Source organism: Callithrix jacchus, chromosome 15 (genome assembly GCF_049354715.1).
Source record: "Callithrix jacchus isolate 240 chromosome 15, calJac240_pri, whole genome shotgun sequence".
NCBI classification, from domain to species: domain Eukaryota; kingdom Metazoa; phylum Chordata; class Mammalia; order Primates; family Cebidae; genus Callithrix; species Callithrix jacchus.
The window spans coordinates 75,456,321-75,476,371 of NC_133516.1; the positions used below are offsets into that span (position 1 = coordinate 75,456,321).

Consider the following 20,051-nt stretch of genomic DNA (forward strand, 5'->3'; position numbering starts at 1 on the left):
CTACTACAAATGTTACCTTCATTTGTATGTCTTAGGAAAAACCTATTTGTGCTCCATCTTTGCCACACCAGCCCCCCTTTCCCTTAAATTTTGAGGTATTCCATCTAGTCTTAGGAGCCTGTCTCACAACCTATACCTTTGATGCCTTTCCTGATTGTTTGCCTTCATCTGAATTCTGACTATAGTCAGAGGTTACAGACAGGTCAGCTTTTGTCCATTTTGTGTTTTCAGGTCTGTTGTAAACTCCTTTTCCTTAGTGGTAGGTCCCAGTCCATAAATGTTGATTTATAGATTGGGAAATTATGTTGGAAATATTATTTGAAGGTATGTGTGGCTTTCCAGAAGCAATCCACTAATACAGATGAGCCACAGTGCATTCTGTTAGACTTCTTGTAGCGTCCTTCACAGTTAAAGTCTATCAGTTCATCGCCTCATCCATCCTTTTCTCTTTTTATTTTGGGATTTAAACAGATACCTGGCTTGGTGACTTTAAAGAAGCTACCCTGTGTTAGTTTTGCTGGTGTTGATAGCCTGGATGATGTTAAAAATCATACATACAATGAATTATTTGTATCTGGAGGTTTTATTGTATCTGATGAATCAATTCTAAATCCAGAGGTTGTCACAGTTGGTAAGATGATGTTCTTTTGTGCATGTAACTCCTCTTCTGACTCATACTTTTTAATGTACTGTCCATTTATTCTGCCATTCAGTCTTTTCCTGAGTTTTTGTTACTCAAATTTCTTTCCCCTTCCTTTAGTCTTGACCAGTAATTTCCTCTAAATCTGGTGTAAAGCAAGGAAGGATCTCTGCCTCTGCTGTAGTTGAATCACTTCTGCTATTATTGCCATCAACATGTTCTTTTTTATGTGTAGATACTATATTCTTAGAGGTTTAGTACATAGGAAAGTAGGTGTTTCTACATAATATGAAAAAGCACTTCTTTCATAATTCACTTATGGAACAACTGTTATTTATTGAATTAAAAACGAACTTCATTATCTCTAACAGAGAACCTTAAAAATTTTTTGACATTCCTTGAAGAACTTAGTACTCCAGAAGGAAAATGGCAATGGAAAGTCCACTGTAAATTTCAGAAAAAACTAAAGGAACTAGGCAGGTAAGATTTGAAACATAACTATATAATGGTTATTGATTTTAATATTGTACTGACATTTCTCTCTTCCCACGTTTGTAGATTACGGATGTTGCTCATTTTGCACAGATGTCCATAGCCAGCCGTAATGGAGTATAGAGACTGAATTATTCTAGCCTTTTAGAGGAAGTTATAGTTATATGTATAGGTAAAATTGGTTTAATCTTTACCATTTGTGGATTTAGAGTAATGATCCAAATTGAATGATCAGCATTTTTCTTTTTTCTTTTGAGATGGAGTTTCACTCTAGTAGCCCAGGCTGGAGTGCAGTGGCACAGTCTCGGCTCACTGCAACCTCTGCCTCCTGGGTTTAAGTGATTCTCCTGCCTCAGCCTCCCAGGTAGCTGAGATGAGAGGCACCTGCCATCATGCCTGGTTAATTTTTGGCATTTTTAGTAAAGATGGGGTTTTACCACGTTGGCCTGGCTGGTTTTAAACTCCTGACCTCAGGTGATCCACCCACCTTGGCCTCCCAAAGTGCTGGGATTGCAGGCATGAGCCACTGATCCTGGCTAGCAGTTTTTCTTTTTTAACTGAACTGTATGTGCCAACCAGATCAGACCCTCTCCCAGCTGAGGACTACTTCAGGTAGCTAATAAAATTACACGGATTGGACAAGGATTAATCTTGACTTGGTGAAGTGATTTGTGATTGGGATGTCAATTCATGTAGATACAGGTAATTTCTAACATGCATGGAAGTCACTTCTCCAATTGTGATCTTTGGAACACTAGGCACTTGAGAGATTTCATAAATGATTATGGTAATCAGACACATTTGGGATACTATGTCCTACTAGTAGAGTCTATAAAATGTTTTTATACATTAAAGGATATGAAGAATTCTAGTTAAAGGAATTCTGTTTTACATTGTGTCAATCATTACTTTCTTAAACTAAGCACCAAATTTTATTTCTTAAAATATGACCTTTCATGGTACAATTTTCAGAAAATTCAGGCTTAATTTTTGAGTATTTAGCTTTTTGTAGCAATTCACTTTTAAAAGTTTATCTCCACTTGTTGCGTTGTGCTTTGCAATATAGAAGTAACTTAGCCAGGTGCAGTGGCTTACACGTATAATCCCAGCACATTGGGAGGCTGAGGTGGGTGGATCACGAGGTTAGGAAATTGAGCCTGGCCAACATGGTGAAACCCCGTCCCTACTAAAAATACAAAAATTAGCCAGGCATGGTGGTATGTGCCTGTAGTCCCAGCTACTACTCAGGAAGCTGAGGTAGAATTGCTTGAACCCGGGAGGCACAGGTTGCAGTGAGCCAAGATGGCGCCATTGCACTCCAGCCTGGTGAAAGAGTCTCACTCTGTTTCAAAAAAAAAAAATAGCTTGGAGCCATAATAGTGTGTGTGTGTGTGTATGTGTATATATGTGTGTGTGTGTGTATTTTTTGTTGCTCAGGCTTGAGTGCAATGGTGCAATGTCTGCTCACTGCAACCTCCACCTCCCAGGTTCAAGTTATTTTCCTGTCTCAGCCTCCCAAGTAGCTGGGATTACAAGCATGTACCACTACACCTGGCTAATTTTGTATTTTTAGTAGAGACGGGGTTTCTCCATGTTGGTCAGACTGGTCTCAAACTCCTGATCTCAGATGATCCATCTGCCTTGGCCTCCCAAAGTGCTGGGATTATAGGTGTGAGCCACCACACCCATAGCCCATAGATTGTATTTTTTGAAGGAAGGATTTATTCTTTGTCCTTTTGAAGTCCTTCATTAAAGTTCAAAATTAATAAAGGTAATCATACTTTATTATTTAGTAAGTAGAATAATCTGCTGAGATTTTAGCCTAAGCTGTAGAGCTGGCCCTGAGACCTTGTGACCAATAAATCCTTGGACTTACCCCTGCTTTCCTTCTCTCCAAAGCAGCACACCCCTACATCAGGGAGAGAGCTAAAGCAGTGCAGTTGTTATTAGTTGCCTCAATGGAGAAATTTAATCTAAAGCAGAAATTTCCATACTAAATTTTAGAAGTACAGATCCAGATACTGAACTGCTTAATTTCACAGATTGAATGCTAAAGCTCTAAGTCTGTTGACGCTTCTGAATGTCTATCAGAAGAAACATCTGGTTGAAATTTTGTCATACCACAATTGTGATTCACAAACTCGAAATGCTCCAGAATTGGATTGCCTTATCAGACTTCAGGCTCAGAACATACAGCAACGACACATAGTCTTTTTAACAGGTAAAGAGAGCACTCTTGAGCTTTCTACTATGAATATAGGAATGTGAATAAAAAGATTTTATGGGGCTGTGGTGGGTATTGCTAAGCTATGATTCTGAAAATGTGAAGGAAAGAATTTTGTGAGGGTTGGGGGCTGTCTATATTTTTAAGTGTTTCATACATGAAACTTTTTTTTCTTAGAGAAGAACATCAAGATGCTTTCCAGTTATACAGATAATGGAATAGTGGTTGCAACTGCTGAAGACTTCATGCAAAACTTTAAAAATCTTGTGGGCTATCACAACTCAATCACAGAAGAAAACCTTCCACTGCTTGGTGCTAATGAGAATCTTGAGTCGCAGTCAGGTAACTTTTCAGTGGTTTTCATTTTCTTTTAGGCAGACAGAAAAAGAGGAATGGTTTTGCTCTGTTATCAAATAATGAAATGACTATTTTGAAACCACTCACCTCAGTGTAAGTAGCCATAGGGAAAGTTTCAAGACATTTATTATTCTGATACTTAGCTCGCACAAGATCTACTCATTATACTGTAGTCAGTGTAAGTTGTTAAGTTACTATAGAATATACATTTCCATCTATATTGTAGACAATGCATACTATGAAGTATGCATTTTGTCTTTGAGGATTTGTAAGCATTATTGGTTAGGTTACTATTGTCAGCAAAGCGGTTATATTAAAAAGGTAGGGAACCAGATATGGTGATTTAGCATTGAGCTACTAGAACACCCCACATGTATAAAGGAATTTAACTGCAAGATAGTAGGGTTGTCATAGTTATCTTTTGTGAAATGGCCTCTGCTTTGGTTCCAGGTTCTATGTAAAATGAAAGATATACTTTTATTTTTGATGAAAAAAAGCAGAGATGATCTTTCAGTAGTGCTAACCAGTTTAGTAATCCAGTGAAGCTAGATGTCAAAAAATTTTATTTTGTATTTGTCTTGTCAAATACTGAATTACCGTATAACTTTAGATGCTGTTTTGACATTAACCCCTTTGGAGCTGGGAGTTGGGATTTCCCAACATTAAACGTGAACACATTTCGCAGAAGCTTTTAGCATCGGATTATCTGGACATTCACATCTAGTGTGAGTGTTGTGACTAAGTGAACTTGTGGCAGAAGACCAAGCTTTAAGGGATTGTGGACTTGCAGACCCTGACGCGTTATATTGTGTGAGTAGTGTATAATTTTAAAACTTAAACAAACTGTGTATTTCAATAGAGGAGGACTTTTTGTTTTTTAAATGTAGCTCTTTTAGAAAACGATGAAAAGGATGAAGAGGATATGTCTCTGGATTCAGGGGATGAAATCTCACATATAGAAGTATGCAGCAATTTTCATTCAGAAATATGGGCGAAAGAGACCAAAGGATCACATGGAACAGATCAAAAAAAGAATATTCAAATTGAGTTGCAATCGTCTCCTGATGTGCAAAACAGTTTATTAGAAGATAAGACTTATCTTGATTCTGAAGAGAGAACTTCTATTGATATAGTATGCTCTGAAGGACAGAACAGCAATTCAGCAAAACGAGATTCATATAGTAACTTTCAGGTTTATCATAGTCAATTAAATATGTCCCATCAGTTTAGTTATTTTAATGTTCTCACTCATCAGACATTTTTAGGGACACCATATACCCTTTCATCAAGTCAGTCTCAAGAAAATGAAAATTACTTCTTAACTGCTTATACTCAAAGCTTGGATACAGATAAATCTCCACCACCCTTAAGTTGGGGAAAAAGTGATTCTTCCAGGCTGTGTTCAAAAGAGAAGTAACTATAGTAACTTTTCCTAAATAGGTTGTCGTGGACTTTTTTTGTTTATTAACAATTTATATTTCATTGTCTAAACAAAAGGTTCTTGTTCTTTCTCAAATGTTTTTATTTAAATCATGATGGTCTGTAACAGTTAAAGCATCTAAAAATTGAAATAAATATATATTTTTAACATATATTGTACTTGAATTATCTCATGTTGGCACTTCTAAGTTTTACTTTTGTATGTATGTTACCTGTATTTAGGCTTCAAATTGAAGCCTGTTTTATGTGTAAAATCAGATGCTTGCAGGAGGACGGTAAACAGCAAAGGCTTTACTTCTTTTCCTCTAATGTCACTTGATACAAACTACTTTTGCTGAAGTTATTAGGCTTTTGTATCGTGTTTTTACACAGGTATAAGCCAGTAATAGTAATGTTAATACTTACAGGATTTTGGCTCAATACCTCAAGATTTATCTAACAATGCAGTTTCATTTAGGTAATAAACTATGTACATAGGACACATTTTTAATCTCTAGGCTTAGTCATGTAAAAACTGCCTGCCTATTGCTAAAATTCTGGTAACTGAGAGTACTGGATAATATTTTCAGTACTTGTGCAATCCTTGATTTAATTAAATTTTTTCTTTCAAAAGATGATAGGCTTCTGTTTATCAAAGGCATTGAACAATTTGTTTTTTAAATTAGATTTAGCAAAATGGAAGTATAATGGAAATATATCTTTTAGTGGTCTTAGTGGTTATTACCATTTGTTGAACACATTAGTGCTATACTAGAAAGATACAGTCGAGATAGCTTTCAAACCCCTATCCCTAACTACTGCCTCTAATACTAATTACTAACTTGTTACTAATGTTAACTTGTTAAATGTTTCTGAAAATTGCAGTATCTCCAAATGTCATAAAAGCAGGACTTAGAGAAGAAAACAATTTCCACAGGAGCCTAAACTGAATTTGTGTTACTTTAGTAAAAAATTATGGGTCTACACATGTTAATAAGTTAGATAGAACTTTGGCACTGTAGAACAAATGCATGAGTGGTATTTCTGTTAATAAGTTACCTAAAAAGTGTGAAAGAACACTGTTTTAGCAGGTCAGGAACTCCAAGGTAAGTAGAAAGTATTTTTATAGGGCTTCAAAACCCAGGTTGTGACAGAGCAGAAGAATCTTTTTTTTTTTTTTAAACTACTAAGCTTTTACAAAAGTATCTGTTTTACTGTATAAAACAAGTACAGCATTTTACTACATAATGTAGAAGTTTTTTAATAAGCATTAAATAAATAAATTAGGCTATTTGAAAAATACAGCTGAGCCAGTGAGCACATTTTATAACTTGGAAGACACAAATCAAATATGCAGGATTTGATTTTCTACATTTAAAATGAAGAACCAAAGTTCTCTTCTTGATTTTCAGTTAAAGGCAGGAGATTACTTTCCAACTCCTTTTGCTTCTGGAGAAGGCCCTGAAATCACATTGACATATGTTAGTAAAATGTGCACACCTGACTTAAAATGTTTTGTTAAAGCAGAATTCTATTTACTTGGAAAACGTACTGCTTAGGATAAAATTGTCATTCAAAAATTTCTTCAGAAATGCTTGTACTAGACTACCTTATTTGGATATAGCTACCACATACTTGTAAGATTACCTTTTTAGCTTAAAATCTAGTCTCCATAACTAGGGGGGTAAATGAAGTCATCCCCTCTCCCCCCACCAGCCCCACCAAGTGCTCTTAGCTACTGAATGAAGGAGTCTTCCTTAAAATCACTGTTTGACTGTCCTAATCTTAGAGAGGTTAATAGAAGGGCCCTGCTGAAATAACACTGGGCACTATATTGGTGGGTAAATGTGTACATCATATTCCTTACTCCTTGTTTCATAAGTTTTGTCTCCACTAGGCATAAAGTAAATTAACATTTTGTCACTCTAAAGAAATAAATTCTGTAAACTCTTAGTAACCCTGTTTGTCTTCAAGTGAGTAAACAGGCCAAAGTGGGTATAATTTTCTAGTTCTGTAGAGGGAAAACATCTAAGTCAGCATTTTGAAATGCAGAGTATTGGTACATGATGACATGGAAAAGGGCACTTCAGAGAGTATAGTGAATCAAAGACATAAGGATGTTACCTGTTGTATTAATAAGAGCAAAATAATGAGAAGTCACAATAGTTTGGAAGAAAAAGTAGTCTGGTGAGTAAGGTTGTATGTGTATAATTTCATACTGAATTATTCTTTGGGATATATGTCAATCTATTCTGAACACTGCCAACACATCAATTTTTTAAAAAGTGTGGGCCACATTGCTAAGAATGCTTCAATAAACTGTATTTTTTTGTTTTAGGCCTCATTGATGTTTTGCCGTTCCAATGTATGCATTTTTTTACTCAATAAAATGCTTAATTTTAGAACTGTCTCATGATTTTGTACTGAAAAGAAATACTCAAAGATAGCAATTTAAAAGCAAATCCAAGGAAAGTCCCATTTTATTTGTGTCTAAAGTTTAGGAACTGAAATATTTTTCTTAAAACCTGGGTGCACCAAAGTAACTTAAAACAGCCATTCAACACGTCCCCTTCATGCCCGCTCAGGCCACATAAAGAACAGTCACATCTACACTTTAAAAAGCTCATACCTGTCTCAGTTCTGAAAGTCCCTTAAGGATTGCTTGCTGTCGATCCCTGTTTTTCACCAAGTTAGGATTAAGAAGTGGATCCCTGACACAGTCAGAATCAAGTAGCTGTTGTTCTTGGCAACAGTCTAAAGCCAAATAAAAGTAACCAGTCAGTATGCATTAGTAAAATGGCATAGCCCTGTGCTATTATATTCTAAGGAGTTAGTAAATTTGTATCCTAGGCAAGTACTAAGCAAAATTTAAGACATATTCAAGAGAAAGTTCTTTCCATCTCTCCAGGGGCAAATATTGTAAAACTTTCTAGAACTAAGGGCAGGAATTACTAATTTGGAATTTAAACTTGGAGGTTCACCTGGGTCTTCAATTTTTACTTTTAGAATGCTTATATTCACTTACTTTGTGAATGCTGGTACTGAGAGTCCTGGGTTGAAGGTCTAGACAATGGTGCATCTGGATCAAGATAATAGATCTCACTTGTTCGAACATAGGGAATAAAATTGAATGATTCAGAAATCCCAGGTGATAATTCTGTTTGATTACCTCCTGAGATCAAATTCTCTCTCTCATAGCTACTGTTTTTTAATGGCAAGAAGTGTAACGTATTCTGAGTTTGTTGGCTTCTGTTTTTCACTGTTGGAACTGGTGATGATTGAGACCTATTTTTTTTTAAAAAAAAGTAGCCTTAATAAAAGTGTAAACACATCTCTTTAACCGTATTTCACTTTATTCCTCCCCCGCCCCCACAAAGTCTCATTCTGTTGGCCAGGCTGGAGTGTAGTGGCACCATCTTGGCTCACTGCAACTTCCGCCTCCTGGGTTCAAGCAATTCTCCTGCCTCAGCCTCCCAAGTAGCTGGAATTACAGGTGTACACCACTGTGCCTGGCTAGTTCTTCTATTTTTAGTAGAGACGGGATTTTGCCATGTTGGCCAGGCTGGTCTTGAACTCCTGACCTCAGGTGATCCACCTGCCCTAACCTCCCAAAGTGCTGGGATTATAGGCGTGAGCCACCACATCTGGCTCATTTCACTTTATTCTTAATATACCTCTAATACCTTTGAGAATATATGCATAGAAGCCTGAGTTCTATAATACTGTTCTACAAAACAGGAACAGAATGGGATCATTTGCGTTTTTACTAGCCCTAGCTATGATATGTGTACTATCGCACAAGGGAGAAATTTAATTAGATCCTAATGATCACTGCTGGTTTGGTTAATCTCAGCCTGTTTCTCCTTAGATAATTCACCATAGGCTAATGTACTCATCTACTGAACGGAATTGTGGGTTTTACAGCCCCATTCTGAGACAACTAAACCAGCTGGTTCATGCATAAAGACAAAGATTGTAATAATAGTTCTAAATCTCTCATTAGCTGATTGAATTTCTCATTGTCCTTATCAGTCATTTCTTCCCATCCACCACCCCCTGCCACCCCTCCACCCAATCAAAGCAGAATGCCTATTCTGCTAGTGACATAACTGGAATATCAAAATCACTTAGCTAAGTCTAGAGATAAAAGTAAATGTTATCTACATTCCTGCCTAGGCCCAGTCCAATTTAGGCCTTCAAGCTCCAGATAAAGTGCCACCCTATCCCTTAAACCTCTAATCCTCACCTGGAAGCCACACACTTTCTTACTGTTCTCTACCTATATATACATACAGATCTTGAGACCCTTTTTGTCCCACACAAAAAGCACTAAATAGCTATGGAATTAATCTGATGCATACCTACCTTTCCTTGCTGAATGAGTTAATATTCAGAGGCTCTTCTTCCTAAAAGATGGACAGATAAATGCAGAAAGGAATATACAGTATCTTCACATGTCCCTGCAAACATTTTTAGGGCTACTTGTTTCAGTAATCTGAGGGTAATATTTGAATAACAGGTACTGGGGAATAGAACAGAGAGATTTAGGCATTTTTCCATAGTCAGACTAATCAGTAGTTCCTAATCTCCCAAACTGACCTCTGTCTATATGGACTATAAACAAGGATTTTAAAGGAGTATTTGAATACATAGCATTCATCTATAGAAGGTGTGTAAGTATAAAGGATTTGATAAACTTTTTCAGCTTTGTGGGCTATATGGTTTCTGTTGCTAGTCTGTTGTGTGAAGTCAGCCATAGACAATTCATAAAAGAATGAGTGTGGATATGTTCTTATAAAACTTTATTCACAAAAACAGGAAGCAGACTGGATTTACCCATGGGATGTAGTTTACTGTTCCCTAATGTCAACTAAAACAAAGTCGATCAGAACATCCTTATTAAAGCATACATGAGAAACTTTTGAATCTAGAAACATCAACACATGTTTAAAAGCACTCATAAGATGGAAGAACTTTTTACCTTTTTGACTAGATGCCACCTGAACATTGACTCAGTTTCTTGATGAGATGAATGAAGAATTTCTGGTGAAATGCCTCTGTTTTGAGAGAGGTGCCCAGGATTAATTTTTTCTACCAAATGAAGCAATTCCATCTGCCTCCTCACTTTTTTTTCTTCTCTCTGCTTTTGAAGCTGTTTAGGGTACTTTTCCGATGCTGGAATATACCTTTTAGGTGACTTATTTATATTCCAATCAGGCCTTTTAAGACATTTCTTCATGTGTTTTGTTTGTTTCTCTATTCTTGTGAACTGATTACACTGGTCATCATACCGATTGTTTTCTTTTTCTAAGTTGGCTCCTTTATCCTGGATTAGTTCTTGCTTGTTTTTCTTAGTGCTAAAGTCTCCAGTAAGTTCTGCCGACATCTCAGGAGATGACCCATTTGTGATGTCTCTCTCTGTTAATGATCTATAGTGTGATTCTGCGTTGGTGAACAGTCCTATATTTAAGTCATCTAAAAAAAGGTTTCAAATGATTTTTAAAAGTTATAAACAAATTTTCTATTTTAAACAATTTTCCCCCAAAATATTAAATACCTTTATAGGTTATTGCCCTCTAGGACTTTTTTCTTTCATTATTTTCCAACAAAACTGAAACTCTATACTCGTTCTTCCCTCATATTTCCCACCAATGGCAACCACCATTCTGATTTCCATTTCTATGAATTGACCATTCTAGATAATCATGAAAAGATGCTCAATATCATCAGTCACTGGGGAAATGCAAACCAAAACCACCTGCCTAAAATACCACTTCACAACCAGTAGAATAACAATGGTTGGCAAGGATACAGAGAATCAGAACCCACATGCACTGATGGTGGAATGTAAAATGGTACCAGTGCTTTGGAGAAGAGTTTGGTGGTTCCTCAAAATGCTAAACACAGAGTACCTGTTATTCATGACTCAGCAATTCTTCTCTCAAATGAACTAAAATTGTGTATCCACAAAAATCTATATATGAATGTTCATAGCAGCATATTAATAAAAGCAAAAAGTGGAAATAACCCAAATGTTCAATTCATGAATGAACAAAATGTGGTATGATAAATGTAATACTTATTCAGTGACAAAAATGAAGTACTGACCCATGCTACAACATGGATGAACCTTAAAACATTATGCTAAGAGAAACCCCAGACAGAGAAGACTGTATGTGGTCTAACTCCAGTTACGTGAAATCTCCAGAACAGGCAAAAAGAGACAGTACCTTAACTGGAGGAGAAAGGGGAAATAGAAAGTAACAAGTAATGGGTACAGTGTTTCCTTCTAAAGTGATGTTTTAGAATTGTGGTAATGGTTGCACAACTGAATACCGAAAAACACCAAATTATAGGGTAAATTTTGTGGTATGTGACTTTTTTTCTTTTCTTTTTTTTTTTTAGACAGTCTTGCTCTGTTGCCCAGGCTGGAGTGCAGTAGTGTGACCTTGGCTCACTGCAACCTCCGCCTCCTGGGTTCAAGCGAGATTCTCCTCCCTGAGCCTCCTGAGTAGCTGGGTTTACAGGCACACACCAGCATGCTCAGCTAATTTTTTTTGTATATTTCTTAGTAGAGATGGAGTTTCACCATGTTGGTCAGACTGGTCTCGAACTCCTGACCTTGTGATCTGCCCTCTTCGGCCTCCCAAAATGCTGGGATTACAGGCATAAGCCCTGGTGCCCAGCTGACATATTTCAACAAAGCTGTTATCCCTTTATTTTGTAAACTCTTACTGAAAACCTCAAATTTCATTAATTTTTGAGCTTTTAAGTTGAACTTAATTCTAATAGTTTTAATTATGACTAAGTAAATTTTAAATCAAACCACAATTTTTACACAAATACCTGTCTGCACACCAGTATCCTTCTTAGGAGATGTTGAAGAATTCATACTTGTATTCGTTTTACCACTGACTTCATCAGAATCATGTCTTGAACTTGAAATGTTAGTAGATGCATTATATTCCATTTGTATTGTATCAACTGGCAAAGAGAAATTGCCTGATAAAACAGCATTTAAGGAATAGTAATAAAAATTATGTATAGCAGCAACTAAATATATTATTTTTCACTTAATTACAATGAATACTGCAATAAAAATTTATGAGAGCTAGCCTAAATATTCTTACAAGAAGTTACCCGCGTTCCTATCAGTTACTGAATTTACAAATTCCTATCACTTACTGATTAGGGGGATCATGTAATGATTGTTCTCTGTAAAAACAGACACAAAAGTACACATTTTACCTATTATTTTAATACTGTTTAACACATTTTAACATTTAGTTCTGCTTTTATAGCAATTTTCCAAGTAAGCATTCATTTTTATAAAATTACACTAGTTTAAGGTTGGAAATTCCTACAAAAATACTTAGTAGGTATATTAAAGGTACTAAAAATAGGCAATCATTTAGGCTGGGTGGAGTGACTCTCACACCTGTAATCCCAACACTTTGGGAGGCCAAGGTGGGAGGGTCATCTGAAGGCAGGGGTTCAAGATCAGCCTGGGCAGCAAAGTAAGATCCCATGTCTACAAAAATTATGAGGTTGCAGTGAGCTGTGATCGCACCACTGCACTCTAGCCTGAACAACAGAATGAGTCCTTGTCTCCAAACAAGGATAAAAGGGATTTAAAATCATCTTCTAAAAATATTATGAAATTCTGGTTAAGCTCTTACCACCAAGATTTTTAATCAATCTAGAAGTGTCATGTCCCTTTTGCGCCAATTCTCGGATTCTCTGTTCTTGTTTTAGTCTCTGTGCCAGTTCTTGCGCTCGCTGCATTGTCTGGAATAGTTCATTTGTCTTGAGAGTCATGACTTCCTGTCAATATTGATGTGTTATTAAATACAATTACTAAACATACAAAGACTTGACTATTCCCTCCCAGTAAACACTTTCTAAGCTTTTCCTATGTGTCAGGCACTAAGGGTAGAATGGACAACAAAGCAAAGTTCCTGCCCTTTTGGGGCTTACATTTTAACATCTTTTTCTATAGCTATATTCAATTACAAATAACTATTTTTACCCATTTGAAATTTATACTAAATTTTTCAAAGTTTTAAAAACTGTACTATTAATTTAAAAATCAATTTTAAAAGGTAAAACACAAGGTATATGACCACTTCTTGCGATTCAAATAATGCTTCATTGATTTCCTCATGTATGGTTATCACATAGGGGTAACTGGCTCAGCCTATTCAACTCAATGAAACTGGAACCCAGACCAGGTGTCCGTTTACCAGCCAATTTTGGAGTGAAGGTTGCCAAGTGGGAAAAATGCAGCAAAAGGCAAGAAAATATTTAAAGCGCTCTACACTTTAAACCTTTAAATAGCAAGTGAGTATTTTTGTCAGGTTAGCTCAAATACGGCACTTACCACCACTATACATACCTCTTATCTGTACCACTTTATTATCCCCTAGCCAACCAGGTATCTACTTTTTAAAAAGGCCATTTAATACAGAGATCCCTAACACGTTCACAAATTCTATTATCAATCCCAGCCAATTATTCTGCAAATACATGTTTCTTTTCACAGGATACTGATAGAATGGCCAATCATTTCTCTTAATATACCTAAAATAATTATTGATATAGTAATTACTGCTTAGAAATAAAGCATAGAAACTAGTAGATAAAAATGAAGCACATAGGTAACTTGCTTTGTGCTGTAATAATTCATCCTGACATCCTCAACAGAAAAATCATGTGAAATAACAAAACTTTCTCAAGCTTCGCTCTTTCCTAATTTTATGTGCAGGTCTGACATTTCCATACATTGCTCCATAATTTAAAAATACATAGAAATGTTCAACTTCTGGTTATTTTTCATTTAAAAATATATCCATTTTTATTCTAAAATGTTACAATCAGGAGGCCAAGCATGGTAGCTCACCCCTGTGATCACAACACTTTAGGAGGGTGAGGTGGCAGGGTTGCTTGAGCCCAAAAGCTTGAAACCAGCCTAGGCAACATAGTCAGACCCTGTCTCTACACACTAGCAAAATAATTAGCCAAATGTGGTGGTACATGCCTGTAGTCCCTGCTACTGAGGAGACTGAGGTGCCCTGAGGTCAAGGCTGCAGTGAGCTATGACTGCACCACTGCACTCCAGCCTGGGCAAAACAGGCAGACCCTGCCTCAAAAACAAAAAACCCCAAAGTTACAATTAGAATGTAAATACCTACTTCCTTTTGTTTTTGCTTAAGTATATCTTCTTCATACTGTTTCTGCATCTCTTCACGTTCCCGTGCTAAACGAAGCTCCTCCTCTTGTTCTTCCTTCTTTCTTTGCTCTTCTTCCAGTTGCTTCTTCTTGCGCTTCTCTTCTACCTGGGCAGTGATGGCTTTCTAGTCATAAGCAATCACATAAATTATTGTCAAAAATAAAAATCTGTGAAGCAGGAAGGACCTAAAGATGGCTGACTAGATACATTTGGTGCTCACCTCTTCCACAGAGGGGAACCAGAATAATGAGTAGACAATCCTATATCGCATAGATCTAACACAGAACACTGGAATTCAAAATGACAGGAAGCATCATAAGCAAGGAAGGCGGCACAGCCGCCTGTCTTGATAGGATTAGCTTGGAGTCTACAGAGGCTGCCTAATGGCGGAAAAGGGTAAGCGAGCAATCCCTGGCAATCCACATTCCCACCAAGGACTCCTATAATCCTAACCACCGAATGGCTCCTTGACTCTCATGGGTCCCAAGACTAACAAGGCATTACCTGTAGACCACATGAAAGCACTGCTCAAGAGAGCCCACACTAGGTCCCACTAACACCCAAGACCTAAGGAACTGCAGCACAGCACTATTTTGTGAGCCCAGCCCCTAGTGGACAGTATCTTGCCTTGGGGCCCAATAGCCCCTGCATCTCCACATCCCTAGAGCCCCACTGACAACCACCAGCTGCCAGAGCAACTCACTGAAAGCAAACCCATCCTCAACTTAAGCTTTCTGTTGGTGGCCTATGAATCATCCCACCCCTGCCTACAATAGCCAGTGCCTGCATACAACACCTTGGGAACCTGGGAGCAGGTCTGCTCAGCCTTGCTTTATCTTCATCAGTAACCAAGTACATGGTCCAGGGATCTGGGGATTGCCCTACTCAGGACACCACCACTGGCACCTGAGCACTCCTCCCAGAGTCTGGGCCCAATCAACATGCCATTACCACCGTAGTTGGCACCCACCCACATATACTACCTGCAAGAATGGGGACTGGCCCAAGCAGCCCATCATAGCCACTGCCAACACCACCCACCACTGACTGCTAGGATCCCAGAAGGCTTGTCCCACTGCTACTACCATTGCCCATGTTTCCTGACCAGTGGCTTGAAAACCTAGTCACTCACCCCACTCCTGCCATTCCCAGCACCTGAGCCAGCCATCTAGAAGCCCAATAATTGGGCTGGCTGGACCTGTTGCCACTGGTGCCAGTGTATATAGCCCTGGGGCCCAAGGACAGGCATACTCAGCCTACTGCTACCACCCTGCATCCTCAAGACCGGTATACTTGGTGCCCCAGTTCGCAGCAAAACTTTACCACAGCCTCCACTAACAACCGCACCCTAAGCCATCAAGGAAATTACAGATACCACAGATACTGTTTTTGGCCAAAAAAAGCGTACAGAGACTACACTCCTGCATGCACCCAGGATCAAAGAAAAAGTACCTATCCAACCACCATCATAGATAAACCTTCAGGAAAATGTTCTCCCCTACGAAAGCAAATTCAAAAAATTGGAAGAAGTGATCATTATACCAGACACACAGATTATCAACATATAAGAATGCAGAAAACATAAAAGAACAAGGAAACAGGAGTTGAGGATCATGGCGGATGGGAGGTAGGACTAGACTGCACTCCAGACAGAGCAGCACGTGGAGGCTTGCACTGTGAATTTTAGCTCCAGATCAACTGCAAGAACAGATCAACAATCATGAGGATCCACAGACCCTCTGAAGGAAGCAGAGTGCTCCTGCAGGGCCCAGGAGACACCCTAACTACTGTGAGTACCCCAACTGTGGAAGTGGGAAAGGGAGACCCTTCTCTCCCGAACACACACCCCCAATGGAGAAGCTGAAGGTGTGTTTGTGGGAGAAGTTCCCAACTTTACCTGGAGCTGAGTCAAGTTAGAGAGCCGAGTGAGATACAGGGGTAGAGGAAGTAGCAGAAAGACACTGGGAGCTTGCTGGATCCCCGAGCAGCCCATCCCTGCCTTGAACCACAGGGATCCATCAAAAGGGTGGCCAGAGGAGCAGGGGGTAAAACTTCACAGGGAGAAGGACTTCTCTAGCTGAACTCTGTAACAATTTGAATGAGGCGAGAAGCCTCCTGGCCAGAACTCTGGGGAGGGTATGAATCTGGCTTGCAAACTTCATAGGCAGGGGAAGAACTAAAGCCCTTGGCTTTCTCAGCTGGGAGGCAGAAAGCTTCGGGCAAGTTTTCCAAGTCGGACACTCCCTCCAACTGGAAACAGACTCGGGCTGTTGGGGGTGAAGAGCGGCACGGTGGGAGTGAGACCGGCCCTTCAGTTTGTGTGGGAGCTGGGTGAGGCCTGTGACTGCCGGCTTTCCCCCCCCTTCCCTGACAACCTGCATGACTCAGCAGAGGCAGCCATAATCCTCCTAGGTACAAAACTCCAGTGACCTGGGAATCTCACCCCCAATACCCCACAGTAGCTGCAGCAAGACCCAACCAAGGAGAGCCTGAACTCACTCACACCTAGCCCTGCCCTCACCAGATGGTCCTTCCCTATCCACCCTGGTAGCAGAAGACAAAAGACATATACTCTTGGGAGTTCTAGGGTACCTGCTTTGGCTGGTCCCTCTCCACACTACTATAGCTGACGCTTTCTGGAAAGTGCCACCTCCTGGCAGGAGGCCAACCAGCACAAAAAGCATTAAACCACCAAAGCTAAGGACTCTCACGGAGTCCACTGCACCCTCTGCCACCTCCACCAGAACAGGTGCTGGTATCTACAGCTGACAGACTCATAGTTCACATCATAGGACTCTGTGCAGACAACTCCCAGTACCAGTCCAGAGCCAGGCAGACTCACTGGGTGGCTAGACCCAGAAGACAGACAACAATCACTGCAGTTAGGCTCACTGGAAGCCACACCCACAGGAAAAGGGGTAGAGTAATACATCAAGGGAACACCCTGTGGGACAAAAATATCTGAACAACAGCCTTCAGCCCTAGACCTTCCCTCTGACAGAGCCTACCCAAATGAGAAGGAACCAGAAAACCAACCCTGGTAATATGACAAAGTAAGGCTTGTCAACACTCCCCCTAAAATCATCCTAGTTCACCAGCAATGAATCTAAACCAAGAAGAAATTTACCCGAAAAAGAATCTGAGAAGTTAGTTATTAAGCATATCAGGGAGGGATCAGAGAAAGGTAAAACGCAATGCAACGAAATCCAAAAAATGATACAAGTGAAGGGAGAAATATTCAATGAAATAGATAGCTTAAAGAAAAAACAAAAATTCAAGAAACTGGACACACTTTTAGAAATGCAAAATGCTCTGGAAAGTCTCAACAATATAACTAAGTTAGTAGCAGAAAGAAATTCAAAGCTCGAAGACTACGTTTTCAAATTAACCCAATCCAATAAAGACAAAAAAGAATAAGGAAGAAGACAATTCTAAAAGCCTGGAAAACATATTTGGGGGAATAATCAAGGAAAACTTCCCTGGCCTTGCTAGAGACCTAGACATGCATATACAAGAAGCACAAAGAACATCTGGGAAATTCATCACAAAAAAATCTCTGCCTAGGCACACTGTCATCAGTTTATCCAAAGTTAAGATGGAAGAAAGAATCTAAAGAGCTGTGAGACAGAAGCACCAGGTAACCTATAAAGGAAAACCTATCAGATTAACAGCAGATATCTCAGCACAAACCCTACAAGCCAGAAGGGATTAGGGCCCTATCTTCAGCCTCCTCAAACAAGATAATTATCAGCCAAGAATTCTGTATCCAGCAAAACTAAGCATCATATATGAAGGAAAGATAAAGTCATTTTCAGGCAAATGCTAAGATAATTCACCATTACCAAGCCACCACTGCAAGAATGGCTAAAGGAGCTCTAAATCTTGAAACAAATCTTGGAAACGTATCAAAACAGAATCTCTTTAAAGCATAAATCACACAGGACCTATAAACAAAAATACAAGTTAAAAAACAAAACCAAAGTACACAGGCAACAAAGAGCATGATGAATGCAACAGCACCTCACATTTCAATACTAACACTGAATGTAAATGGCCTAAACGCTCCACTTAAAAGATACAGAATGGCAGAATGGATAACTCACCAATTAACCACTGCCCTCTTCAGGAGACTCACCTAACACATAAGGACTCACAGCGAACAGGGATAACTATAATCAGACAAAACAAACTTTAAAGCAACAGCAGTTAAAAGAGACAAAGAGGGATATTATATAATGGTAAAAGGCCTGGTCCAACAGGAAAACATCACAATCCTAAACACATATACACCTAACGCTGTAGCTCCCAAATTTACAATTACTAATAGACCTAAGAAATGAGATAGACAGCAATATCATAATAGTAGGGGGCTTTAATACTCCACTGACAGCACTAGATAGGTCATCAAGACAGAAAGTCAACAAAGAAACAATGGATTTAAACTATACCCTGGAACAAATGGACCTAACAGATATATACAAAACACTTCATCCAACAACCAGAGAATACACATTCTATTCAACAGCACATGAACTTTCTCCAAGATGGACCATTCATTATTGTCATTCAGAAAACTGAAATTATATCAAGTACTCTCTCAGACCACAGTGGAATAAAACGGAAATCAACTCCAAAAGGAACCTTCAAAACCACACAAATACATGGAAATTAAATAACTTGCTCCTGAATAAGCAATGGTCAAAAACTAAATAAAGACGGAAATTTAAAAATTCTTCAAACTGAATGACAATAATGATACAAGCTATCAAAACCTTTGGGATACAGCTAAGGCAATGCTAAGAGCAAAGTTTATACCCCTAAACACTTTTATCAAAAAGTCTGAAAAAGCACAAAAAGACAATCTAAGGTCACACCTTAAGGAACTAGAGAAACAAGAACAAACCATACCTAAACCCCACAGAAGACAGGAAATAACCAAGATCAGAGCAGAACTAAATGAAATAGAAACAAAAAATACAAAAGATAAATGAAACAAAAAGCTGGTTCTTTGAAAAGATAAATAAAATTGATAGACCATTAGCAAGATTAACCAAGAAAAGAATAGAGAAAATTCAAAAAACCTCATTAAGAAATGAAATGGGAGATATTACAACTGACAGCACTGAAATACAAAAGATCATTCAAGGCTACTATGAACACCTTTACACACACAAACTAGAAAACCTAGAAGAAATGGATAAAGTTCTGGAAAAATACAACCCTTCTAGCTTTAATCAGGAAGAATTAGATACCCTGAACAAACCAATAGCAAGCAACCATACTGCAACGGTAATTTAAAAATTAGCAACAAAAAAAAGTTCAGGACAAGATGGATTCACAGAATTCTACCAGACAGTCAAAAGAAATGGTACCAATCCTTTTGACACTATTCCACAAGATAGAGAAAGAAGGAACCCTCCCTAATTAATTCTGTGAAGCCAGCATCACCCAAATACCAAAACCAGGAAAGGACACAACCAAAAAGGAAAACTAAAGACCGATATCCTTGATGAACATAGATGCTAAAATCCTTAACAAAATACTAGCTAACTGAATTCAACAATATATCAAAAAGATAATCCACCATGATCAAGTGGGTTTCATACCAGGGATGCAGGGATCATTTAACATAGGCAAGTCAATAAATGTAATTTATCACACAGAATTAAAAACAAAAATCACATGATCAT

General features: G+C 38.5%; 2 protein-coding genes across 18 annotated transcripts in view; one reads left to right on the top strand and one right to left on the bottom strand.

Moving 5' to 3' along the window:
* The window catches only part of TASOR (transcription activation suppressor), a 64,477-nt gene extending 56,943 nt beyond the window's left edge, over positions 1-7,534 (top strand). For 4 of the 8 annotated variants that reach the window (XM_035273889.3, XM_035273891.3, XM_035273890.3 and 1 more), the window contains 5 exons: positions 472-631; positions 1,012-1,120; positions 3,175-3,353; positions 3,534-3,698; positions 4,324-7,534. In XM_035273889.3, coding sequence (XP_035129780.1) covers positions 472-631; positions 1,012-1,120; positions 3,175-3,353; positions 3,534-3,698; positions 4,324-4,379 — 669 coding nt within the window. In that variant the 3' untranslated portion in view covers positions 4,380-7,534. The remainder of the gene's footprint in view (positions 1-471; positions 632-1,011; positions 1,121-3,174; positions 3,354-3,533; positions 3,699-4,323) is intronic. The other 4 variants (XM_035273883.3, XM_035273885.3, XM_035273884.3 and 1 more) reach the window with 1 other exon arrangement.
* Positions 4,776-20,051, bottom strand: part of CCDC66 (coiled-coil domain containing 66) — a 44,540-nt gene continuing 29,264 nt past the window's right edge. For 4 of the 10 annotated variants that reach the window (XM_078351851.1, XM_035273894.3, XM_078351852.1 and 1 more), the window contains 8 exons: positions 14,324-14,485; positions 12,812-12,956; positions 11,979-12,116; positions 10,114-10,607; positions 9,498-9,538; positions 8,158-8,417; positions 7,762-7,886; positions 4,776-6,593 (listed from right to left, as the gene is read on the bottom strand). In XM_078351851.1, coding sequence (XP_078207977.1) covers positions 6,507-6,593; positions 7,762-7,886; positions 8,158-8,417; positions 9,498-9,538; positions 10,114-10,607; positions 11,979-12,116; positions 12,812-12,956; positions 14,324-14,485 — 1,452 coding nt within the window. In that variant the 3' untranslated portion in view covers positions 4,776-6,506. Of the gene's footprint in view, positions 6,594-7,761; positions 7,887-8,157; positions 8,418-9,497; positions 9,539-10,113; positions 10,608-11,978; positions 12,135-12,811; positions 12,957-14,323; positions 14,486-20,051 lie in introns of all 10 variants that reach the window. The other 6 variants (XM_035273895.3, XM_035273893.2, XM_035273897.3 and 3 more) reach the window with 2 other exon arrangements.